Raw genomic sequence first — 27,253 nt, 5'->3', positions numbered from 1 at the left:
ATTCTGACAGATGTGAAGTGATAGCTCATTGTGGTTTTGATTTGCATTTCCCTGATGATTACTGATGTTGAGCATCTTTCACATGTCTGTTCACCATTTGTAAGTCAGCTTTGGAAATGTCTATTCAGTTCCTCTGCCTATATTTTAATTGGATTATTCGTTTTGGTTTCTGTTTATTTTTGTGTGTGTTGAATTGGATAAGTTCTTCATATATTTTGGATATTAACCCCTTATCAGATATATCATCTTCTCCCATTTAGTAGGTTGCCCTTTTGTTTTGTTGATGGTTTACTTCTCTGTGCAAAGTCTTTTTTATTTTGCTGGTGTCCCAGTAATTTGTTTGCTTTTGTTTTTCTTGCTTGAGGAGATGTATCTAGCAAAATGTGCTAGGATGATGTCAAGGTGATTATGTTCTGTGTTTTTTTCTAAGAGTTTAATGGTGTCAGATCTCACATTTATTAGGTCTTTAGTCCACATTGGGTTTATATTTGTGTGTGGTGTTAGAGAGTGGCCCAGTTTTATTCTTTTGAATTTAGCTGTCCAGCTTTCCCAGCACCATTTATTGAAGAGACTCTTCCTAATTGCTTATTCTTGCCTGTTGTGTTGTAGATTAATTGACCATGTAAGCATGTGTTTCTGGACTCTGTTCTGTTGATCTGTTGTCTGTTTTTGTGCCAATACCATACTGTTTGATTACTAAAGCTTTGTAGTGTATTTTGAAACTGGCATTGTGATACCTCTAGCTTTCTTCTTTCCTAAGATTGCTTTGGCTATTTGGGGGTCTTTTATGGTTCTATACAAATTTTAGGATTCTTTGTTCTAGATCAGGAAAAAAATGGTATTTTAAGTCATTGCAATCAGTGCAAAGGGATTGCTTTGAATCTGTAGATTTCTTTGCATGATATGGATGTTTTAACAATATTCTTCCAATCATTGACCATGAAATACTTTTCATTTATGTTATCTTCACTTTCTTTCATCAGTGTCTTAGTTTTTTAGTAGTTTTTACCACCTTAAATTTATTAATAGGTATTTTATTGATATAATTGTAAATGGGATTATTTCTTTATTCTGCTACTTCTTTGTTAGTATATAGGTATGCAACAAGTTTCTGTATGTTAATTTTGTATTCTGCAACTTTACTGAATTCATTTATTACTTAGTTTTTTTTTTTTTTTCAACTTTATTTTTTTTTTATTTATTTATGATAGGCACACAGTGAGAGAGAGAGGCAGAGACACAGGCAGAGGGAGAAGCAGGCTCCATGCACCGGGAGCCTGATGTGGGATTCGATTAGTTTTTTGATGAAGTCTTTAGGGTTTTCTATTAGTATCATGTCATCTGTAAATAGTAACAATTTAATTTTTTTCTTACCAGTTTAGATGTCTTTTTTCTTTCCCCTCTTATTGCTGTGGCTAGGACTTTCAATACCATGTTAAATAAAAGTGAGTGGGTATCCTTGTCTTGTTCCTGATCTTGGAGGAAAATCTGTTTTTCACCATTGAGTATGGCCTTTATTTATGTTGAGGCATGCTCCCTCTCTTTGGGAGGCTTTTTTTGGTTTGTTTTAAAGATTTTATTTATTCATGAGAGAGACAGAGGCAGAGGGAGAGGGAGAAGCAGGCTCCCTGCAGGGAGCCCAATGTAGGACTCGATCCCAGGACCGCAGGAATCATGCCCTGAGCCAAAGACAGGATGCTCAACTGCTGAGCCACCCAGGTGTCCCTGGGAGTTTTTATCATGAACGATGTTGAATTTTGTCAAATGCTTTTTCTGCATCTATTGAGAGGATGCAAATAAAATTTTTTTTTTTTAATTTATTCATGAGAGACACAGAAAGAGAGAGGCAGAGACATAGACAGAGGGAGAAGCAGGCTCCATGCAGGAAGCCTGATGTGGGATTCAATCCCGGGGCTCCAGGATCACGCCCTGAGCTGAAGGTAGGCGCTTAACTGCTGAGCCACCCAGGCGTCTCAAAAGGATGTGATTTTTATCCAGTTTGTTAATGTGGTTTATTACATTGATTTGTGAATATTGGACCATTCTTGTGTCCTTGGAATAAATCACATTTGATTATGGTGAATGATCCTTTTAATGTATTGTTGAATGAGATTTGCTAGTATCTTGAGGATTTTTGTATCCATGTTCATCAGGGATGTTGTCCAGCAGTTTTTTTTGTAGGGTCTTTAAAAAAATTTTTTTTGCATTTAGTGTTTATTCAGGTTTTTGTTTGTTTTTGTGAGTCTGGCTAAAGATTTATCACTTTTGTCTTTTCAAAAACTGTCTCTTGGTTTCATGGATCTTTTCTATTCATGGATCTTTTTAGTCTGTTTCATTTGTTTCTGTTTTGATCTTTATTTCCTTCCGTTAACCTTGGGCTTGCTTTGTTCCTTTTCTAGTTCCTTTAGGTGTAAGATTAGATTGTTTGATTTTTTTCTTGTTTCTTGAGGTAATCCAGCATCACTATAAATTCTCTCAGAACTGATTTTGGTGCATCTTAAAGGTTTTAGACTGTTGTTTTCATTTGTCTCCATGTATTTTTTTAAATATTTTATTTATTTATTCATGAGAGACAGAGAGAGAGAGGCAGAGACACAAGCAGAGGGAGAAGCAGGCTCCATGCAGGGAGCCCGATGTGGGACTCCATCCCAGGACTCCAAGATCACGCCCCGGGCCAAAGGCAGACGCTCAACTGCTGAGCCACCCAGGCGTCCCTCCATGTATTTTTTTATTTTTATTTCTTCTTTGATATCTTTGTTGACCCATTGGTTGTTCACTAGCATGTTGTTTAGCTGCTGCAAACATTTACATTTCAGTGTGTTATGGTGTGGACCTCCGTGGGTTTACCTTGTTTAGAACTCTTTGTGCTTTCTGAACTTGGATATCTCTTTCGTTTCCCAGGTTAGGGAATCTCCCTTACAGTTTTCTTAACATTTAATTTGTCTAGCTTATGTTAGAATATGAATATCAAATATAATACTTGTAACATTCAAAGTATAGATTAATTGACTTTATGTCCTCAGTAAGGTTTCTGGTCAGCTGTATGCTATTAGTAAAGTTTTGGGGGCATCAAGAGTTATTCATGGATTTTAGGGTTGGTGCCTTTAATAACCCTTGTGTTGTTCAAGGGTCAGCTGTAGTTAGAGAGAAAAGGACCATAATCCTGAATCTGTAAATTCTACATAGTGTGATATTGTGCTAAGGGAAGTAAATGTAACATAGTAGAGATGAGAAAAAAATTTTTTAAATTTATTTATTCATAGACAGAGAGAGAGAGAGAGGCAGAGACACAGACAGAGGGAGAAGCAGGCTCCATGCAGGGAGCCCGATATGGGACTTGATCCTGGGTTTCCAGGATCACACCCCAGGCCGCAGGCGGTGCCAGACCGCTGTGCCACTGGGGCTGCCCGAGATGAGAAAATTTTAATAGGAAAAGATGGTTTTGAACTAAGTCTTAAAAATATATATTATATAGGTCCTCAGTTTTTTGTTTTTTGTTTTTAATATTATAAGACACCATACCGGACCCTTAATATACACATAACGAACAAAAACAATATAGGCTCCTGTGTTGTGACCTTTTTCTCATTTCTCTCCTCTTATTTTTCTCTTACTCATCTCACTTATAGTAATTAATGTGAAATGTTATGTTTCATTAAATTTCTTTATCAACCTGAAAAGGTATATTCAAGGGAACCTACTTGTAAGCATGTAAAAATTGAATTTAGCATCTTTTTATCTAAAGTAAATCTGTATTAATTTGTCTCCATCTACCAAATAACTGAGCCAGAAACTCAGCAATCTTCTTAGGCTCACTCTGTATCCAGAAAGTTCTGCAGTCCTATTGATTCTTGCTCTTAGGCTCTTTTTGTCCACTCTTGTTGCAGCAGACTAGTTCAGGCCTACATAGCCTATCTCACTTGTTGCAAAAGGTTCGTTAGAAGACCCTCACTTATCAAAAGTCTTATCAGTCTATCCTTGATGGAGTAAAGTCTACCTATGCTATTGCCACCTTCAACTGGATCTTATTGTTTAGGTTAAGTTGTAAACCCCTTAGTATTTTTTTTTTTAAGATTTTATTTATTTATTCATATGAGAGAGAGAGAGAGAAAGAGGCAGAGACACAGGCAGAGGGAGAAGCAAGCTTCATGCAGGGAGCCCGACGTGGGACTCGATCCCGGGTCTCCAGGATCAGGCCCTGGGCTGAAGGCAGCGCTAAACTGCTGAGCCACCCCGGCTGCCCTATACCCCTTAGTATTGAGTATACAGAGTTATTAAGGATAGTGTCTCCTCTCCTATTAACAACACTACTTACTTTCTCCCTCTCCCCCAGTTCTTTTTTTTTTTTTTTTTTTTTTAAGATTTATTTATTTATTTATTTATTCATGAGAGACCCAGAGAGAGAGAGAGGCGCAGAGACACAGGCAGAGGGAGAAGCAGGTTCCATGCAAGGAGCCTGATGTGGGACTCGATCCCCGGTCTCCAGGATCACACCCTGGGCTGCAGGGGGCGCCAAACCGGCCACCGGGGCTGCCCCCTCTCCCCCAGTTCTTCAACTTATTGGAATGCCTAACATTCTCCATAACACTGGCTTTTTCACTATCATATACTCTGCATTAGCTATTTGCCTAATAAAGCCCTCCTTTATTTGGACAAAAGCTACTTATAATGCAAATATTACATGTGATGTAGCAATCTCAGACCTTCCAGGCAGAGGTAAATTCAGTCTCCTCTGTTCCCATTAACGTTTGAAACATATTCACTGTCACAATTATCACATTGCCCTGCAGTTGTTTTTATGTCTTTTTTTTATTTTGAAGGTGACCTTGAAAGTAAGGATAGCACTGTATTCTTGCAGGTTTCTAATTTATTTATTTATTTTTAAAATATTTTATTTATTCATGAGAGATACACAGAGGAGGCAGAAACATAGACAGAGGGAGAAGCAAGCTCCTTGCAGGGAGCCTGGTGCCAGACTCAACTCAATCCTCAGACCTAGGATCCTGCCCTAGCTGAAGGCAGACGCTCAACTGCTGAGCCATCCAGGCGTCCCTCTGATTTAGTTTTTTAATCTCTAGTTATATAGAAGTACTCAAAACCGTATTGAAGAAGTAAATGAATATTTTGTATTACTTCTGTGTAAAAAAAAAAAAAGTTTTTAACATATTAATATCGTGAACTTTGTTCCCTGTGTAACAGAAATTCAAATCTTCCTATGAAACATTATTGAATTATGATACACCTAAGGAATATAATGACCTAGTACTCTTCAGACTTCACTGGAAAAATGCTGAAGTGAGCTTGATGCTAAATGACAGAAAACAGAATTATGAAAAAGAGAAAATGACAAACAGCACAAATTCTGAGAACAGCAATGCAGAAAAGACAGAAGAGCATATGGATGTGAGGCAAAAGCATTGCTTGGCATATGTTCTCCATACATCAGGCACTACAGGGATACCTAAGATTGTCAGAGTCCCTCATGCATGTATAGTGCCAAACATCCAACATTTTCGGTGAGTTTTGTCCTTCAAATCCTTCTTCAAAATTTGTATTTTAAAGGGGAAAAAAATTTTCTTTAAGTAAACTCTATCCCTAACATGGGGCTTGATCTCACCACCCCAAGATTAAGAGTTGCATGCTGTACCAATTGAGCCAGCCAGGTACCCCAAGGGAAAAATTTTAATCTCTTTATAACTTTTTTTTTTTAAGATTCACTTAGTTGAGAGAGAATGTGTGTGCACACAAGCAGGAAGGAGAGAGAGATAATCTCAAGCCAACTCTGCTAAGTGTGGAGCCTGATGCGGGGCTCAATTTCAAGACACTGAGATGGTGACCTGAGCCAAAATTAAGAGTCAGATGCTTTAACTGACTGAACCACCTGGATGCTTCTGGGTTTTAAAACCTTTGTTCCTAAATTGATAGTCATAAGTAATTAGGTCTTTTGTTGTGGCTATATCTGAACTTTAGTTCTTTGCTAGTTTGGACTTCATTTCTCTTATCCAGACCTGGAGCCAAACAGGGAGCAAACAAATAATATGGTTGAAGCTTTGTTTCTTAATTATTAAGAAGAAGAAAGTATATAGCTGGCAGAGGTACAGCAGAGATCTGGAAGAAAGGAGTTTGGGTTTCTAGAGTATATGAGAGCTGAGGAAGGAGTGGGAAGGCAGGAGCCGTGTGACCTGAGAGGGCAGGAGTCTGGTATGCCCTGTTGAAGAATTTTGCACTTAAATCCAGTATATGTAAAAAGGTTTGCATTTCATTAAGTTCATTCCTATAGTATTGTAAAGTTTGGTTTGCTCATTGGCAGATGAGGAATCTCTATGTAGTCGACTCTCATTTGAGAGGAAAGAAGGAAACAGAAAGGGAACCAAAGGAGAGTAGTCTTAGGAGATCAAGAGGAAACAGAAACAAATATAGAAACTTAGACAAATACGTATTTTTACGTCATTTTAAGTTTTATATAATTAAAACTTGCTAACAACCACATTTTAAAAGTACAAAGAAATGGGTCAGTTAAGCATCCAATTCTTGATTTCAGTTCAGGTCATGCTCTCAGGGTCTTGAGATCGAGCTCTCTGTCAGGCTCTGTGCTGGTCATTGGAGCCTCCTTAAGATTCTTTCTCTCCCTCTCCCTCTGTCCCTCTGCTCTCTCTCTCTCAAAAAAAAGTACAAAGAGATTAGAGAGAATTTAACAATATCTTAATTCAATATCTCTAAAATATCAATATGAAATCAATATGATAATTAGGTATTTTACACTCTTTATGATTATCTTATTTTTTGATTATCTTAAATCTAGCATGATGAAGCTAGATTTAAGATAATTAAATCTATTTAAGATGAATTATGACTTTCCTATGGAGAAGGCAAAGTCATACGTTAAGAGTTTGAGAGGTGAGGTGGGGATAGAGATGCAGGGAACTTGAAGAGAGTGGAGTAGATTTGGAATATGGTGGAGGTGGGAGAGGCTCTGGGCTGACAGAGGCAGGAATTATGTGTAAGTAGGAGCAAGTATCTACCCAGTGAGGGGTAAAGGGCTAATTTAAAGTATAGGATTTTTTGTTCTCTTTTTAGATTTTATTTATTCAGGAGAGACCTACAGAGACAGAAACATGGGCAGAGGGAGAAGCAGGCTCCCCGTGGGGAATCAGATGCAAGACTCTATTCCAGGACCCCAGGATCACGACCTGGGAGCCATCCAGGTGTCCCAAAGAATAGGAATTTCTTGATTGCTGATAGTGCTTGAATTTATTGAAATCTATTTACAATCCCTTTTTGGTTTACTTTCAGGGCCATAAAAGTCACTCGCAGAGGGGATTTTTAGTAGGTTCATTCTTGGTTTCCGTCCTGGGAATAAAAGTCACTCTGAAGAAGGAATTTATGGCAATTTAATTTTCCAGAAGTTTTTACAATTAGTCATATAAAGGAAGCTCTAAGAAGGCTTCTTTCCACATCTGTTAAATCCAAAATGTCCTCAGCTTAAAGTAATCTTCATACCAACTCTGGGCTTCTTAGTTGGTACCACAATATTATACTTGAAGATCTTTTGAAGTTAAGGTAATCCCTGCTTTTTAGATAGAGTGGGTTTTTTGTGTTCAAAATGAGAAATTCTGCAGGTTTAACACTGACTAATACTCGGTAATATCCTAACTACATATATTCAGCATTTTGTTCAGCTGTTGAGAGAAAATGCCAAATAGTGGGACAGGGAAATCAGAGGTCTCTACTAAGCATCATTAAATATTAGGGTAGAATAAATCAAGATTCTACCAGTAAAGCAGAACCAGGAGGATATATGAGGACTCACTTATGTTTGTGGGTGCTGGCTAAGCAACACTGACGTCTATGGAGTAAATACTAAGAGATGATCATGAGGAGGCCGGAACCCCATAGGCATGTGCTTGTTCACAGGCAAGTCAGGAAAGAAGATCTAGGGGGAAGGGATGAGTCTCTTTTTCAGAGAATGCCTAAACATTCTTTAAAAGTCCTTCCAGTTGAGTAATCTCCAGTATTCCAGGATAATCTCCCTTTTGATTAAAGTCCCCTAATTAGAGACTCTGTCTACAAAATCCCTTCACAGCAGCACCTAGGTTAATGGTTGGAATAACAGAGAGATGTGTGTTCTACTAAATGGCAGCTGCTTCCCTTTTGTCCTTCAGCTCTTGAGAGAGTGTGTCCCTTGTTTTCTACCCTGATGGAAAACATACTAGAAATTCTGGGGACTCTGGTTCAATCCAGCCACACTTACTCATCAAAAAGCCATCACAGATGATAAAATATATCACAGTAAGAAGTGGATATTGCTTTAAATGGCTTTTTTTAAAAAAATATTTGACAGAGGGAGCACAAGCAAGGGAAGTGGCAGGCAGAGGGAAAAGCAGGCTCCCCACTGAGCAGGGAGCCCGATGTGGGGGGACTCGATGCCAGGACCCTGGGATCATGACCTGAGTTGAAGTAGATGCTTAAGAGACTGAGCCACCCAGGCACCCTGCTTTAAATGGCCTTTAATCCTTCTATTCATAAAGAAGAGTTCTAGAACTAGGAGTACCATTTTTGTTAACCTACGAGAAACAGTAAAAATCTGGCCAACATCTAGAAACTAAACTTATGGTCATAAATAATTTTTTAGGATATGTGATTACCAAATGTTAGACGTTTCTTATAACTGCATTCTGTTTTGTTTTAGGGTACTTTTCGAGATCGCACAGGAAGATGTTTTGTTTCTGGCTTCACCTCTGACCTTTGATCCTTCCGTTGTGGAAATATTTGTTGCTCTATCAAGCGGTGCCTGTCTGCTAATTGTACCAACATCTGTCAAAATGCTTCCATCAAAATTAGCTGCTGTTCTCTTTTCCCATCACAGAGTAACTATTTTGCAGGTACATTTCAGGGCAAATGAAATGCTTTGTCTTTTATTTAATATTTCAAATGTTTTAAAGAATATTTTGTATTCCTGTATTTTTTTCCCCCAATGGATTAATGATAATCTAGTTAGATTATTAAAGGTTGTTTCCTGATATCACTTAATTTGCTTGAGAATGAAAAAAAATACGTTAATTCTGTCTAGAAAATTATTTTACTGTCTATCTTGTACAATAATAACTGGAGGAAGTTGACCTTCACTCACATCTGTTGGGTTATGCTGGCCCTATCTTAAGCTTTAGCATGTAGTGAAAAACACAAACTTAGTTTAAGTAAGTTAAATTATAATTAGTTAGGAATTTAGATTTTCTGACTTTTTATATCAGTATATTTTACATAAACTTATAGAAACAAATATTTAGGTTTGTCACTTCTAAAGATTTAAAAAATATGTATCTGAAAGTATATGACTGGTATACAAGCGTTAATATATTACAAGTGGTTAAGGATATTAAAGAGAATTAGGGACGCCTGGGTGGCTCAGCGGTTGAGCATCTGCCTTTGGCCCAGGGCGTGATCCTGGAGACCTGGGATCGAGTCCCACATTGGGCTCCCTGCATAGAGCCTGCTTCTCCCTCTGCCTATGTCTCTGCCTCTCTCTCTCCGTGTCTCTCATGAATAAATAAACAAAATCTTAAAAAAAAATTAAAGATACAAAGATATCTGTCACAAAGGGGAGAGGCTATGTTATCTTGACCAAATTTATGGAGGGCTAAAGCAAGCCTCCCTCTCCCCCATCCTGGCCTCAGTGTGCATTTCTAAGATACGTATATTAATTTCCAAAGAGCCTGTAACGCCTAGCCACCGACATGAACATTAAACCACTGACATGAACAATATGGAGTGCTAAAGATGGATTCAGTTTTGTTGGTTTTTTTACGTCTCATAATGAGACATTTGTTGTTAGGGTTCATCTTTTCCTTCCAAAGTCAAATTTCTTATCAAGTGATATGTAAGTCATCAAGAATTTTTGCCTTTTTGCCTATGTATTATATATTATACTTTAAGAAAAGAGCTTCCTGTATAGATTATATTCACAAAAAATAACCTTACCTAAAAACCCAATTGGACATTAAGCAAGGATCTTAAAAGCTTAAAAGAGAATACATGCTTTACTGAAGTTTTAAAAATTACAAAAAAATAGAACATCTTGATTTACTGTGGAGGAGAAAAGCCCCAAAATGAAGTGCACTGAGCTTTTGAGGAAGTTAAAGCCTATACTTTATTTCAGGAATAAGGACCTTTCAGAAAGAAAGGTCTACTTTTTAGCTTTTTAGAAACCTAAAATGCATTTGAGTTTTGTTTTTTTTGTTTTTTTTTTTTCCCCAATATTCTGGGTGACAACTTTATATTAAACTTGATGCCCTTTGAAAGTGAAACCATTTAATTAGAGCAAAATTTCAGGTTTCTAGCTACAAAATGTCACCATAATAGTGTTTCATTTTTATATGAATTTTTCCTTAGAAATTTTAGAAGGAACCTTAACATTCCATGTTTTTTCTGTTAATTTACTGAGTTCTTTTTTCTATGACTAGGATGATTTGGTAACAAAGTATACTAACATTCTGCCACTAAATTTTGTCATTTCAGTTTATGAGTATCTGAAGTGTTACCATGCCTTATCTTGATGAATGTTCATAGCTATGCATTTATATGTAGAGTTCAAAGTTGAGATTATCTTTAGCACCAGAAATTAGGCCAGAACATTTTTTTTAAGATCTTATTTATTTATGAGAAAAAGAGTATACACATGTGCACGCAGGAGGAGGAACAAGAGGGAGAGGAACAAGCAAACTGTGTGCTGAGTGCTGAGCTCAATGTAGGGCTCTCTCTCAGGACCCTGAGATCACAACCTGAGTTGAAACGAGGAGTCAGGTGCCTAATCAACTGAGGCACCCCAGAACATCTCATTTTTGGCAAGAGTTTCCTCATGATAAAACTTGATGGAACAGTTAACTGGATTTAGAATGCCTGGTAAATAAGGTGGCCATTATAATTTATTACCAAAAACCAAGAATCTTGAGAGTGAATGGAGGTACTAAATTGCTAGCAGGAATCTGGAATAATAAGTTTGTACTGGGATGTGGGGTTATCCTATTTAAATATTTTTGGCAAACCAAGACTTTAAATCATCTTTTTGAATTAAAATTCAAGTTGTCCATTAGGGCTGCTTCTAGCTTTTATTGAAAGAAACCATTTAAAAGTCTTGATTCATGTGGAAATTTTCTATGATCAAATAAGAGATTGGCAGAGCCTCTCCCTGAGGAGCAACTATGAAGCTGGACAAAATTGACAAAAGCAACTATGTTAACACTTTGGAAATCAATCAAAGGCATACAACTACCTGAAAAGTGTGTGTCTTTAAAATTGTTGAGTTTTGCATAAACATGGAATGTGTGGCATCCTAGCTGCTCTCCCTGCTTCCCCAGCTCAGTCAAAACAGACTTTTCTGTCAAGGCCTGTTTCAGGGCATTTATTCAGTTTGGAGTGCTGGTTATGTCCATGCTCAAAAACTTGTCTGTGGAAATGTTGAAGTGGGCCAGCACGAAGGGCTGAAAACTCTTCTGGTTTGAGGTTGTTGGTGATAGGGATAGCACATTCTGGCTAAGGCTGCACTTGTGATCAGATCAGAGAGCCCAAGTAGATTCCTGGCTGACCTTGAGCCTATGTGCATGTGCCCTAGAGACCCAGAAGGACCCATGGAAAACAAAAGCTGCATTAGGCTTGAAAATGGTCTAAACTTTGAGCTCATCTATCTGTACATATAATCCATCTCTGTGGACAGTGCAGTTGTTGCTTGACTGCTGAGCTAAGCAGACAGACACATGGTGACCCGTAGGAAGTAAGACTTACATATATATATGTGTGTGTGTGTGTGTGTGTGTGTGTATACATGTATATCTGTATATAAATATATACATATTATATATATACATATATAATATATATTTTAAGATTTTAAAAAATATATATGTAATATATATTTTAAGATTTTATTTTAAAAATAAAAGAGAGAGAAGCATGAGAGAGGCAGAGACACAGGCAGAGGGAGAAGCAGGCTCCATGGAGGGAGCCTGATGTGGGACTTGATCCTGGCACTCCAGGATCATGCCCTGAGCCGAAGGCAGACACTTAACTGCTGAGCCACCCAGGTGTCCCTTAAATATATATTCTTGTTTTCATTTTTAAGGATCACCTGGGTGGGTCAGATGGTTAAGATCTGTCTTCAGCTCAGGTCATGATCTTTGGGTCCTCGAATCAAGCCCTGCATTGGGCTTCCTCCTCAGTGGGGAGTCTGCTTCTCCCTCTCTTTCTACCTCCCACCCCCTGGATCCTACTGTCTCTCAAATGATTTAAAAAAAAAAACAACAACTTTTTAAAAAGAACAACTGAGCAATGATATTAGTGGCACACATCACTAGGAAGACAGATTTATAGATTTAATCCAGGCTAGTTAGTAACAAAGAAACAAGCTAACAAGCAACAACAAGATTTCATAGTGATATGGTCAGGATATCAAGGAGTACATTGTGTTATCAAGAAGATGTAATGATTATAAATGCATATCCACCTAAAAATAGAGGCTGCAGATACATGAAGCAAAAATGGACAGGACTGAAATGAGAATTAGGCAACCCAATAGTTTGAAATTTTAATACCCTACTTTTAACAATTGAATGAAAAGCTAGACAGAAATCAGAACATATACTATAGAACACTTGAACAACATTATCAGCCAAATTCTGTTTTTAGAACACAGCATCCAATAAATGCAGAATACATATTCTTTGCAAGCACATTGAACATTTTTTTTTTTTAAGATTTTACTTATTTATTCATGAGAGCACAAGAGAGAGAGGCAGAGATGCAGGCAGAGGGAGAAGCAGGCTCCATGCAGGGAGCCCGATGGTGGGACTCCATCCTGGGTCTCCAGGATCACAACCTGAGCCAAAGGCAAATGCTCAACCACTGAGCCACCCACAGGCATCCCACGTTGAACATTTTCTAGGGTAGATCATATTCTTAACCACCAAACAAGTTACCGTAAATTTAAAATGTGACCAATTAGCATTTATCCCAGGAATGCACATTTGGTTTAACATCCAAAAATCCACTGATAATTATGCTTTCTGCCTGTCCATTATTTATGTAAAATATATTATCTCAACAGATGCAGAAGTATTGGCAAAATCCAACACTTGTGATGAAGGAAAAAAAACCTTAAGTAGGAATAGAAGAACTTCCCCAATATGAAGGGCATCTACAAAAAACTATAACATCCTATTTGGTGAAAGACTGCATGCTTTCGCCTTTAAATTGGAAACAAGACAAGGATGTTTGCTTTTGTCACTTTTCTTCATTATTACTCTCGTTCTAGGCAGTGCAATAAGAAAAAAAAAAAAAAACCACCCAACACATTACTGATAGAAGTTAAAGAGCTCAATAAAAAGAATTTCATGTTTTAAAATATTTTATTTGAGCAGGAGAGAGAGCAAGCTGGGGGCAGGAGTGGAGTGGGAAGGAGAAGCAGATTCCCTGCTGAGCCAGATAGCCTGATGAGGGGCTCCGTCCCAGGACCCCGAGACCATGACCTGTCAAAGGCAGACCCTCAACCGACTGAGCCATCCAAGCACCCCTCAGACATTTCATGTTTATGGATTGAAGTCTTAATATTGTCAAGATCTATAATTTAAACACAGTTCCTATCAAAATCCTAGTAGACTTTTTGGGTAGAAATTGACAATTGATCCTAAATTTTATATGGAAATGTGAACCTTAGTCCTGATCTGTACAATGGACTTACTACTCAGCAATAGAGTCCTGTGGTCTGAGTGTTTGTGCTCCCCCCTGCCACATTCATTTGTTAAAATCCTAATGAACAATGTAATAGTATTAGGAGATGTGGCCCTTGGGAATGCTTTCATGAATGGGCTTAGTGCTCTAGGAAGAGAACCTAACAGAGTTCCCTAGCCCCTTCTAACCGTGTAAAGACTACCAAGTTGGCAGTCTTTAACCTTGAAAGAGGGCTTTTACCAGAGCCTGGCCATGCTGGCATCCCGATCTTGGACTTAAAGCCCCAGAACTGTTAGAAGTAAATTTCTGTTGTTTGTAACCTACCTTGTCTTGCTATTTTGTTATATATAAGCCTGAGCTGAGACAAAACGGACAAAGGGAATTGATAAGTACAACTTAGGTGAGTCACAAAGTATTTATATGGAGTAAAAGAAGTCAGGTCAAAACAGAATGTGTTGGCAGCCCAGGTCAGCGGTTTAGAACTGCCTTCAGCCCAGGGTCTGATCCAGGAGACCCGGGATAGAGTCCTACATCGGCCTCCCTGCATGGAGCCTGCTTCTCCATCTGCCTGTGTCTCTGCCCCCCGCCCCATGAATAAATAAATAAAATCTTAAAAAAACCTGACATAAAAAAAACAATGTGTGATTTTGTTTTCATAAAATTCTGGAAAATGCCAGCTGATCATTAGGAAATAGATCAGTGGTTGTCTGGAAAGGTCCAGTTGATGGGAAATAGGTAATTTTAGGGCTGAAGAATATATTCATTATTTAGAGTATGGTGATAGTTTCATTGATTTTTATCTATATATCTGTATCTCAATTTATACTGTATGCTTTAAATAATGTACAGTTTATTGTATGTCAATTATATACTTCACCAGAGCTGTTTTTATTTTTTTATTTATTTTTTTAAAAGGTTTATTTATTTATTCATGAGAGACACAGAGAGAAAGAGAGAGGTAGAGGGACACAGGCAGAGGGAGAAGCAGGCTCCTTGCAGGGAGCCCGACGTGGGACTTGATACTGGGTCTCCAGGATCACACCCTGGGCTTGAAGGCAGGCGCTAAACCTCTGAGCCAGCCAGGGACTCCCACCAGAGCTGTTTCTAAAGATCTTTTTTCATATCGTTAGGAACAGGTTTACACCTTTATTTACTTTTTTCTACATGGAGATAATGGGAAAGGAAATATGAACGGATTTGATCTATTTTGTCCTTTTTGTCTTTAAACTGTTTCGTCTTAACTATCCAGTGAAACATAACTAATATTTTTAAGTTTTTTTGCTAAAGCAAAATTGATATCCACGGTAAGAAGGTAATGCTGCCTCAGTAGATTTCCAAAATTACTTAACAATTTGATAAACACAGCCTTAATTTCCATGTGGGTGTCTAATTATTGAACTAATTATTACAGTATTTACTTTTTTAAAGAGGTGAAGGGAAGTATCTTTAATGTATTCACAGGCAACACCAACATTGCTTAGAAGATTTGGATCTCAGCTTATCAAGTCAACCGTTTTATCAGCCAGTACTTCTCTTCGAGTATTAGCCCTTGGTGGTGAAGCATTTCCATCATTGACTGTTCTCAAAAGCTGGAGAGGAGTAGACAATAAAACACAAATATTTAATGTATATGGTATCACAGAGGTATCAAGTTGGGCAACTTTTCACAGGATTCCAGAGAAGTTTCTTAATTCTACTTTGAAGTAAGGATTTCAATTGCTAAACAGACTACAAAAAAACTATTTTTCTAGTATCTTAACATTAACACTAATAATGTTTTTGATAGGCACTGCAGTAGTAATTTTAGAAACAGTACTTTATCTAGAATTTTATTTTTTTAGAGCAAGAAGGAAGGCACAGGGGAAGGGTAAGAGAATTTTTTTTTAAGATTTTGAGAGAGAGAGCATGAGGGTTGGGGGGCAGAGGGAGAGGGAGAAGCAGGCCCCTGCCCCTGAGCAGGGAGCCCAATGCTGGGCTCCATCTCAGGACCCTGGGATCATGACCTGAGCTGAAGGCAGATGATTAAGTGAGCCACCCAGGCAGCTTGGGAGAGAATCTTAAGCATGTTCAATGCCCAGTGCAGAGTCCAGTCTCACAACCCTGAGATCATGACCCAAAATCAAGCATCAGTTGCTTAACCAACTGAGCCACCCCGGCCCCCCTATTTTATCTAGAATTTTAAGCTGAGGGTCCAGAACCTTTCTTATAACTGGTGCCGCAGATCCTGCTATAACTTTTTAGTGACTAAACAGGAATAAATAGCCTAGGATAACTTTTCCACCTAACCTTTTCCTCTTGGCAGTCTTTGAATTACAATATAACCAAAACTTTTTTTTTCTTTACTTGGTATGATGTGATTTAAATACATTGGAAAATATTCTATTCAAATGAAAAATTTTAATGTGGTTTGGGTTGTGTTTTCATAGATGTGAATTGCCTGTACCCCTGGGATTTCCACTGCTTGGAACAGTAGTTGAAGTCAGAGATACTGATGGATTCACAATTCAAGAAGGCCATGGCCAAGTATTTTTAGGTTGTTTTACATTTGCTGATTGGGCAAACCTTTTTTTTCCCTTGAAAAAGAAATCTGATGTTAATTTTATTCTTTCATCAATTTGCCTTAAGTCCAGTACTCTTTTTCAGTGATAATTTTTAATCTCATTCTCACAGTCATGAAGCATTTAATATGTTACCGTAATTATTTCAGATAACAATATTTGATACCCTTAAGGAATATAAAAAGGAATTTAGAAAATGTATTTTGTACTTATAGCCAAAATTCTCTTTAATTAGTATTCTTAAGAATTTTTTACATAACATGTTTTTAGAAATTTTGTTTTATTCCTCTATTTTACTGAGGTTATTGTATTTATTTTATCAGGTAACATTTAAATATGAATATGAATATTCAAAATGTGAAACTTAGTAACAACTTTTGAAGATGTTCTTGATTTGATGGTTTTTAATATATTTTCCATGGATTTATTTTTTTATAATGTTGGTGTTTATTGTTGTGAAGGTGGCAGAAATAGAGTATGTTTTCTTGATGATGAAATGACAGTACCACTTGGCACAATGCGAGCCACAGGAGACTTGGTGATGGTGAAAGATGGAGAGATGTTTTTCTTGGGACGAAAGGACAGTCAAATAAAACGACATGGCAAACGTCTTAACATTGAACTTGTGCAACAGGTAGAACTATTTAAATATTAAGTATTCTACCAACATATGTAGGTATTAGAGGTAGCCACCACCAATTTTCTGTGCCAGCATTCTCTATTAGTATTGTTTAAGCCTAAGATTTTTTTGCATTAATGATGCATTACAATAAAAGATGTGGGTTATTCACTGTGCCCCTTATTCCCAGCATGAAGAGGTTTTTGTTTTTTAAAGATTTATTTATTTATTCATGAGAGTCACAGGCAGAGGGAGAAGCAGGCATGACGTGGGACTCGATCCCGGGACTCCAGGATCATGCCCTGAGCCAAAGGCAGATGCTCAACCTCTCAGCCACTCAGGCATCCCTAGAGTTGTTTTTTAAATAAGTGACAGAATGGATTTTGAGAACTGTGGAAATAATGGTTTACTTTGCTCAAGGAGCAATTATTTTTGAAAAACATGAAGAACCCAGTGTACTGGTAATAGTAATAGTAGCAATCAATTTTTTTTTTAAGTCTCTAGTTATTTTACAATTTAATTTGACTGTGTTGATTTCAGACATGAGAAGTTTGAGCATTTGGGAAGTTTGCTTTTAAATATCCTCTGACACAGAGGCAGAGACACAGGCAGAGGGAAAAACAAGCTCCCTGCAGGGAGCCCAACGAGGGCCTCAATCTTGGGGCTCCAGGATCACGCCCTCAGCCAAAGGCAGATGCTTAACTGCGGAGCCACCCAGGAGTCCCTGCTTTAGTTTTTAAACTTTGTATATATATTTTTTAATATTGTACAAGAATTACTCATTTATTTTGATGTGAGAATATGTTTAGTACTTGGTTGTGATGGCATCATGAGTGTATGCATATGTCCCAAAGTCATCAAGATAGTACATGAAATGTATGTAATTTTTTTTATATCAACTATACCTTAATAAAGCTAAGAAAGACTTAATAATAAAAAAAAAAAAAAAGGTCCTCTGACAAATTGGGATGATCTCTCTCATAGGTTGCTGAAGGACTTCAGCAAGTGGAGTCTTGTGCAGTTACATGGTATAATCAGGAAAAATTAATTATGTTCTTGGTGTCCAAAAATGACTTAGTAAAGGAATACATCTTTAAAGAACTGCAGAAACATCTTCCAAGTCATGCAATCCCAGATGAACTGGTGTTGATTGATTCTCTACCATTTACATCTCATGGTAAAATCATTTTAAGCAGATATGTTTTGGTACCAAATGATTATTAATTCCATTCATAACTAGTTTAAAGGCCTTTTAATTCCTTATTACTCTAATATTAGGATATTTTGTAGTGGACCCTCTGTTCAATGCTTTGTATAACTAACTCATTTTATCCCTAGAAAATCCTGTGAGTAGGTAGTAGTAGTCTCATTTATAGCTATGGAAACTAAGGCTTAAACAGGTTAAGTAATTTTCACAAAATTACATTGCTGATTAGTGGTAGAGTTGAAATTCTAAGACTTTTTGATTTCAAAACGTGTGTTCTTAATGACCATATTGCCTTCCCAGTTTCATCTTTCTTTTTTTTTTTCATCTTTCATATTTACATCAACATATAGTAATTGCTCAGTTATTAGTAGGGCCATTTAACTTTTTAAGATAAACATTAGCTCTTCATTTCTTATTACCCACCACGTTCTTGGTAGCATAGGACTACTTTATTTAGAATTGATTATCTTTCACAAACTATTCTATATGATTTCAAACTTTGACATTGAAAAATGAGTATATTCTTATAACTGATGAAGATAGAGTTAAGCTGAAATTTTAAAATTATTTCTCTTTTAAGGCAAAATTGATGTTTCAGAGTTAAACAAGATATATTTAAACTTGAAGCCTGAGTGCAAACTCAATGGAAAAGAGGAACTTTGGGAAAAATTACAGTATTTGTGGAAGGTACAACTTTTAAGATACAAATTTGTTATTATAAAGAGGTCATATTATATCTTTTGGGACTGTTAACATCCTAATGAGGCTGATAAAGTTTTCAAGAATGTTATTGATGCCTAAATGTTAAGTAATATACCTTTGTTTATTCAATTTGTATTAAAATAAGGATTAGGTTCTCTACTGTAAGATTAAGTTCTCCATAAAGAAATTTATTAGAAGTGCAGTAAACATAAAATGCACAGGTAGACCAGACCCATCGTGACATAACTTTTCCCTAACGGGTCAGTGGAGTGCATTGCTTATCAGATTTGAGAAAATGGCCAAATTTTGCTATATACTACAGTCTGTGGTATACAGGCTATGTCATTATTCCTGAAGACCTTGCAGCATCAAAGTTTCTGCTTAATTGAATTTATTTATAGAGATCTTCCTCAACTTATGATGGAGTTGCATTCAGATAAACCCATTGTAAGTTGAAAATTTCATAATCAAAATGCATTTAATACACCTACAGAATAGCTTAGTTTAGCCTACCTTAAATGTACTCAGAATGCTTATATTAGCTTACAGTGTTGGGCAGACTGAGAGTTGCCCAACACTGACACAAAGCCTATTTTATAACAAATTGTTGAATATCTCAAGTAATTTATTGAATACTATACTGAAAATGAAAAACAGAATGGTTGTATGGGTACAGAATGATTAAAGTGTATCAGTTGTTTACTCTTGTGATCACATGGCTGACTGGGAGCTGTGGTTTCCTGCCCAGCATCCTGATATAATGCATGTTGCTTGACTGGAAAAACATCAGAATTTGAAGTACAGTTTCCACTGAATGTGTATTGTTTTCATACCATTGTGATGTTAAAAAGTCTTAAGGAGGGGTGCTTGGGTGGCTCAGTCAGTTAAGCATCCCACTCTTGATTTAGGCTCAGGTCTTTATCTCAGGGTCATCAGTTCAAGCCCCTGCATTGGGCTCCATGCTGGGCATGGAGCCTACTTAAGACAAAAACCAACCTAAGTCAAATCATTGTAAGTTGGGGACTGTTTGTATATATAGAAGTGTGTATAGCAAACAATTTAAAAAAATTATTTTGAAATATGTATATATTACAACCATAGGTCAGTAGTTTTTCTTAGATAAAATGTGTAGCTTTCTGAAGGGTTCTGAAAAGAATGTAATTGTATAGTTTGGTCTGAAAATAAAGGTATCTTGTTAAAAGTCTTATTCACTTAATTGTTAGATTCTTGGAATATAATTTTGATTTAGTGAAGCAAATGAAGATAAATATGTTCCCATTTAAAGAAATATCAGATATTGGTATTTTGTGGACTTTATAATTAGTAAATCATATTTTAAAAATTCTACTCGCTATTTTATGGGTAGGGAAAGGTGCTCTAAAAGGAGATATAACTTGTAGTTTTAGAGTGAGTTTATGACAAATTGGTAGCATAGTAATAGACCCCTTTAAAGAAAATAACTTTAATTTTGATTATTAAAAATATTTATTGTTTTTTGTTCATATCATTATTGTAAGTACTATGCTATATATATTACCTATAAATTGTTGAATTGTTTTGGTTTTAGACCTTTACTTCACCATATTTCTCCCTTTTCTCATCTGTAGTCTATTCTGAATCTCTCCGAAGATCCTTTGAAGGTTTCTGACGAGTCACTCTTCTTAAATAGTGGTGGAGATTCCTTAAAGTCCATACGGCTCCTCAATGAGATTGAAAAACTAGTTGGCACATCAGTACCTGGGCTTCTGGAAATTATTCTTAGCAGTTCCATTTTAGAGATTTACAATCATGTCCTTCAAACAGTGTTTCCAGATGAAGATCTGGTATCTAGCAAGAATTGTGCCACAAAAAGAAAATTCAGCGACATTTATCAAGAAGAAACCAGTGGAAAATCTTTACATCAGAAATCTGTCATGACTTTAAACTATGACAATGAGCTAACTGCTTTTACTACAGTGAGCAGAGGGAGTCAGATTTTGTCACTGAACAGTAAGTTTTTAACTAAGTTAGGACTTTGCTCTTCAGCCCAATCTTCTGATTTAATTTCACAGACTAATATTCAAAATGTGAAAAGCTTAAATCCTCCAGCTCTTATTGGGAAGTCAAAAGATCCATCCTGTACTACAAAAGTTTCTGAAGAGGGAACATATGGGACAGCAGCCAAGAAAATGGAGCTACATGTGAGGTGGAGGTCAGACACAGGCAAATGTGTGGATGCTTCACCTCTAGTTGTAATCCCAGCTGTTGATGAGTCGTCTGCAACTGTGTACATTGGTTCCCATTCTCATAGAATGATGGCACTTGACCTTTACTCTGGGAAGGTGAAATGGGAACAGATTTTGGAAGATCGAATTGAATCTTCAGCATGTGTATCTAAGTGTGGAAACTTTATTGTAGTGGGTAAGTTTCTGAATTTGAGGTTTTAGAGTTAAACAATGACCATACAATAATGCTAGTAGGAGCAAGTTAAATTTAAAACCTTATGTATGGTATGGTATGTTTGGCTATAAATAAATCTTAAAACAAATGAGAAACCAGGGGAAAAAAGAGACAAACCAAGAAACAGATCCTTACATGAGGTGTTCTAGAGGTTTAGCAACTTATCAAAGTTCACAGAGCTGATAACAGTTCAAATTCAAATCCCAAAGCCCACACTGAATTAGCACATGGGTAACTATTATTCTTTATTTATTTTGAAAGACAAAGTGAGTAAGAGAGAACATGAGCCAGGGGGAGGAGCTGAGGGAGAAGCAGACATCCTGCTGAGCAAGGAGCCCAGCACAGGGCTCTATCCCAGGACTCTGGGATCATGACCTGAGCTGAAGGCAGACGCCCAACTGACTGAGCCACCTAGGCGCCTCTTGTTTCGTTTTGTTTTAAAGGTTTTATTTATTTATTTATTCATGAGAGAGAGAGAGAGGCAGAGACACAGAGACAGAAGCAGGCTTCATGCAGGGAGCCTGATATGGGACTCGATCCCAGGTCTCCAGGATCACATCTTGGGCCAAAGGCGGTGCCAAACTGCTGGGCCACCGGGGCTGCCCTTGTTTTGTTTCTTAAATTCCACATACATCATAGAGCTTTTGAGAAGATGAAGTGAGGTAATTGCTTATGAATCCTTAGTATGTTGCTAGGTACAGCCTCATTAAGGGTTAGCCACTAGCTGCTGTTTAGTTTCATTAAAGGTATAGGTGATTTTTACTCTACTTAGAATATGGGGTCCAGGTGTAATGCCTTTCCTTGGCTACCATTCTTTTTACTCCGTCCACTACATTAAGTTTTACTTTATCTGCTTGTCCAAATCTTTGCTGAGTGCTTAGGACTATGTCTCCCTACTTATGGTATCCTAGCTGGTATCTACTTGAATCTGAGTTTGATCCTTCCCTTTCGCTCACAAACATTTTGAAAAATCTACCAGGAACTTTCGGTGATATGTGTGCATGAGCATGTGTAATTCCCATCCGTGAAAGCCAGCTCACTGAAGTTACTGTTTGTAACCAGAGTGTCTGTACTCAAGGCCTGTGGCACATGGTGGTCACTTAGGATTTCAAACTTTTTTTTTTTTTTTAAGATTTTATTTATTTGAGAGAAAATACAAGCAGGGGGAGGGGCAGAGGGACAAGCAGACTCCCCACTGAGGGGGGAGCCTGACACAGGCTGGATCCTAGGACCCTGAGATGATGACTTGAGCTGAAGTCGGGTGCTTAACTGACTAAGCCACCCAGGCACCCTAACATTTTTTAATTAAGATGTAATTTATAGGGGCACCTGGGTGGCTCAGTGGTTGAGCATCTGCCTTTGTCTCAGGTTGTCATCCTTGGGTCCTAGGATTGAGTCCTGCATCAGGCTCCTCGTGGAGAGCCTGCTTCTCCCTCTGCCTATGTCTCTATCTCTGTGTCTTTCATGAATAAATAAAATCTTTAAAAATATATATAATTTATATACAATAAAACTTTTTTTTTCTAAGATTTTATTTATCCATTCATGAGAGTCACAGAGGCAGAGACACAGGCAGAGGGAGAAGCAGGCCCCATACAGGGAGCTCGATGTGGTACTTGATCCTGGGACCCCAAGATCATGCCTTGAGCTGAAGGCAAATGCCTAACCGCAGAGCCACCCAGGCGTCCCTATATACAATAAAACTTACCCTCTTTATAGCTCTGTGTTTTGACAGATTTGTACTGTCATGTAACCATTACCACAATCAAGGGGTCATTACTCAAAAGTTTCTGTATCAGTTCGTAGTCATCCTTCCTCCTATTCCTAACTCAAGGCACCACTGATCTGTTTTCTGTCTCTCTAGTTTTGCTTCTTCTAGTTTTTGCTTTTGAGTCTGACTTCTCTTACTTAGCATGTGTTTGAGATTCATCCATATTGCATATATCAAGAGGTTTGTTCCTTTCTTAAATTTTTTTTAAGAATGAGAGCTCATGCTAGCAGGGGGTGGAGGGCAGAGGGAGAGAGAGAATCTTAAGGAGGCTTCAGATTAGATGGCCAAAGTAGAGCCCAACATGGGGCTCACTCTCACAACCCTGAGATCATGAGCTGAGTTAAAATCAAGAGTGGGACTTCCGACTGACTGAGCCACCCAGGCACCCCAAGAGGTTTTTTTCTTTTTTTTTTTTTTTATTGGTGAGTATTCTGTTGTGTGGATGTACCATAGTTTGTCCATTCACAAATGGGTTATTTCCAGTTTTTTGCCCCCCCCTCAGTTTTTGATAATTTTGAATAAGACTGCTATAAGCATTTGTGAACAGGATTTTGTGTGAATATAAGTTTTTATTTCACTTGGGTCAGTACCTAGGAGGTGGAAAATGTACAGTAAGCATAGTTTTAAGTTTGTAAAAAATGGCCAAAATATTTTCCAAGTTGACTGAACCACTTTGCTTTCCCACCATCAGTGTATGAGAGGTCCAGCTGTTTCACATCCTTGTTATAACACCTGGTGTGGTGGATTTGAAAATTTTATTTTTTTTTAAGATTTTTAATTTATTCATGAGGGACACACAGAGGCAGACACACAGGCAGAGGGAGAAGCAGGCTCCATGTGGGGAGCCCAATGCGGGACTCGATCCCAGGACTCCAGGATCACACCGTAGGCTGAAGGCGGCACTAAACCACTGAGCCACCCAGGCATCCCTTTTTTTAATTTTTAAGATTTTTTTAGTTTATTCATGAGACACACACACACACACACACACACACACAGAGAGAGAGAGAGAGAGAGAGGCAGAGACACAGGCAGAGGGAGATTTTTTATTTTAACCATTCAGATTGTTAATGGTATGGTATTTCATTATGGTTTTAATTTGCATTTCCCTGGTGACAAATGATGTTTCTTTTTATGAACTTAATTGCCATCTGTGTCTTTTATGACGTGTCTCTTCAGATCTTTTGCCCAGTTTTTTATTGTCATGTTTGTTTTCTTATTGGGTTCTGAGAATATTATGTATTCTGCATGCAAGTCCCTTACCAGATATGTGTTTTGCATAGTTTCTCCTAGTCTGTGGCTTGTTTTTCCTTACTTTCATTAACATAATGTCTTTTGAAGAGGAGTTCTCAATTTTAATAAAGTCCAGTTTATTATTTATTTTCTTTTATGGATCATACTTTTGATGTCTTATCCAAGAAATTTTTGCCTAACCCAAGGTCACAAAGATTTTCTTCTGGAAGTGAACTGAACTGAAAGTGATTTTTCATTACCCAGCTGAGTCCTGGGGTACTGCACTGTGTAGGAGGACATTTTTCTTCACCATCACTAAGCAGGCCTCTTTCTTTCTTTCTTTCTTTCTTTCTTTCTTTCTTTCTTTCTTTCTTTCTTTCTTTCTTTTCTTTTCTTTCTTTCTTTCTTTTTCTTTCTTTCTTTCTTTCTTCTTTCTTTCTTTCTTTCTTTCTTTCTTTCTTTCTTTCTTTCTTTCTTTTTTTTTTTTAAGATTTATCTAGTTATTTATTAATGAGAGATAGAGAGAGAGAGTGGCAGAGACACAGGCAGAGGGAGAAGCAGGATCCAGGCAGGGAGCCTGACCTGGGACTCGATCCCGGGTCTCCAGGATCAGGTCCTGGGCTGAAGGCGGCGCTAAACCGCTGAGCCACCCAGGCTGCCCATCAGGCCACTTTCTTGCAACTAAGAGTAACTGCTCCAAAGAAAACAGCAAGACAGTTACTCTGGAATTGGGCCTCCAAAGCCATCTAGGAGTTGTGGGCCAGTGCCCAAAGTCAGCTTCCTCTGATTGACATGTACTGCAGGGAATTTGAGTGATCTTCACTTTGTAGGTTTTGAGCACCCCTATCTCCCCCTGGGTTACTCTGGCTGCACAAGTCAAGGACTCCTGCCCTACCTTCTCATCTATTGCAGCAGTTTGGGAAAAGTGAACTCCTGTACTAGTTAAGTGCGTAGGCTCTGGAGCTTGACTTCTTAGATTCAAATTCTGGCTCTGCCACATGTCAGCTGAATAGTTTTGCTCCAGTAACTTAATCTCTCTGTGCTTCCTTTTGTCATCTGTAAAATGCAGATGTAATCCTCACAGTGAAGCAAGTGCTATTATATGAATTAATAGATGTAAAATTCTTAGAACACTTTACACAGCAAAGGCTCAGTACATGTTGGCTATTGTTAATGTTAGCATTTATTGAACACCTATGCACTGGGTATTTATCTATATTATCTTAATTATCATAATAACACTGGAGTAGATCTATCCACATGCAGCAGAAAAATAATCTGAGGCTCAGGGATGCTGAATGATTTGCCCAAGGATGGCCATGAAGAGCTTTGATTCTGGGTCTGTCAAAGCCTTTCTATTGAAGTGTGCTTCATTGTTTTCTCAGTAGTGAAGCACTTTATGGTACTTTAAAATAAGGTATGCCTACTAAATAAGTTTTATTTTTTACAAGTGATTACTGTTCAGTTTCTGCTTTACATTGCTGTAATTTAAATCTGAGCTGAACACAGACATATACATGAAGAGCACTAAATATAAATTGTCATGATTTAGGCTAAAGAATTTATTGTCCAGTGATGTACTTAAATCTCATCTTTTATATTTTGTTTCCCAACAGGCTGTTATAATGGATTAGTTTATGTTCTGAAAAGTAATAGTGGAGAAAAATACTGGATGTTTAGTACTGAGGATGCTGTCAAAAGCTCAGCAACCATGGATCCAACCACAGGACTCCTTTACATTGGATCTCATGACCAGCATTCATATGCTTTGGATATTTATGTGAGAATTCACCTCATCAGTTTCTTATCGTAAGCTCAGAAGAGTGTGAAACTGTCAGGTGCTCTTGAGTAAGGGAGCAAGTATGAACTATTCCCTAAGTTTAGCAGTGTGGTCTGGGAAGAATGAGTTAATTAACAGTCTTAATATCTTAAGACATTTTTAACTTCCTTACCAGATTTTCACAAATAAATTTTCTACTCAGAGTTTTTAAATATAAAGAACTTAGAATTACTATCTTGACAATAGAAACTAATCACAAGGGAAAATATCACTAAGACCTGATAAGTTGGGGAAGTAATTTGAAGCAAATGTGATGGTTAAAAATCATTGATAAGAATAAATGGAAATAATGAACAAACACAAATTTTAAAAACCCAGATAGAAAAATAAACAAGAGATATAAACATAAGAGACCCCAAAGAAGAAATGCCTAGTAAATATATTTAAGTGTTTCATACCTTTAATAATCAAAGGAATGAAAATTTGAACTGTTTCTTCATCACACAGTATTAGATCAGAATGGTATGGTAAATGCTGCTGAGAGTAGAGGGAGGTTTTAACTAGTGAAGCCTCTCAGGAAAACAGTTTGGCCAAAGGTAACTTCATATCCTTTGATTCACTAAAATTCTTCTAGGATTCTATCCTGGCAAAGTTATCAGAAACATGGACAAATCTATACACCAAGATGTCTATTCCTAAGTTCATAATACCAAGAAAGTAGTTCCAAATAATTTTCAGTGATAAGGTAGAGAAATTATTTTATGTTCAGATGAGATATTAGGCATTAAAGTAATATCTAAAGAGTTTTACCAAATTGAGCTAAATATATAATATTAATATATATCAAGTATATATTCAGAATGATCTCAACTGTATTAAACTGTGTATGTCCCAAAAAGATCAAAAGGGAAAATGTTAAACTATTAACAGTGGTTATCTGTGGGTGGTCCTTTTTTTTTTTTTTTTAAGATTTTATTTGAGAGAGTGCACAAGGGAGGGGGGATTGGGGGGAGGAGTAAAGGGAGTGGGAGAAGTAGGCTCCCCACTGAGCAGGGAGCCTGAACAGGGCTGGATCCCAGAACCCTGAGATCATGACCTGAGCTGAAGTCAGATGCTTAACCGACTGAGTCACCCAGGCAGCAGGTCCTTGTCTTATGTATACTAACTTGAATCTCTACAAGGAGGCTGTATTACTTTTATACTAAAAATAAATTAGGGACATTAA

At 37.4% G+C, this 27,253-nt stretch overlaps 1 protein-coding gene across 7 annotated transcripts in view; it reads left to right on the top strand.

Moving 5' to 3' along the window:
- The window catches only part of AASDH (aminoadipate-semialdehyde dehydrogenase), a 35,485-nt gene that overhangs the window by 5,701 nt on the left and 2,531 nt on the right, over positions 1-27,253 (top strand). For 4 of the 7 annotated variants that reach the window (XM_041724749.1, XM_041724751.1, XM_041724752.1 and 1 more), the window contains 9 exons: positions 5,200-5,516; positions 8,690-8,882; positions 15,181-15,422; positions 16,146-16,252; positions 16,739-16,911; positions 17,881-18,073; positions 18,684-18,790; positions 20,413-21,205; positions 25,865-26,028. In XM_041724749.1, the coding sequence (XP_041580683.1) occupies positions 5,200-5,516; positions 8,690-8,882; positions 15,181-15,422; positions 16,146-16,252; positions 16,739-16,911; positions 17,881-18,073; positions 18,684-18,790; positions 20,413-21,205; positions 25,865-26,028 (2,289 nt within the window). Of the gene's footprint in view, positions 1-5,199; positions 5,517-7,293; positions 7,561-8,689; positions 8,883-15,180; positions 15,423-16,145; positions 16,253-16,738; positions 16,912-17,880; positions 18,074-18,683; positions 18,791-20,412; positions 21,206-25,864; positions 26,058-27,253 lie in introns of those variants that run through there. The other 3 variants (XM_041724754.1, XR_005983045.1, XM_041724755.1) reach the window with 3 other exon arrangements.

The sequence above is a fragment of the Vulpes lagopus genome, chromosome 12 (genome assembly GCF_018345385.1).
Source record: "Vulpes lagopus strain Blue_001 chromosome 12, ASM1834538v1, whole genome shotgun sequence".
NCBI classification, from domain to species: Eukaryota; Metazoa; Chordata; class Mammalia; order Carnivora; family Canidae; genus Vulpes; species Vulpes lagopus.
The sequence above is the reverse complement of the archived record's forward strand: the minus strand, read 5'-3'. Positions and strand labels throughout refer to the sequence as shown.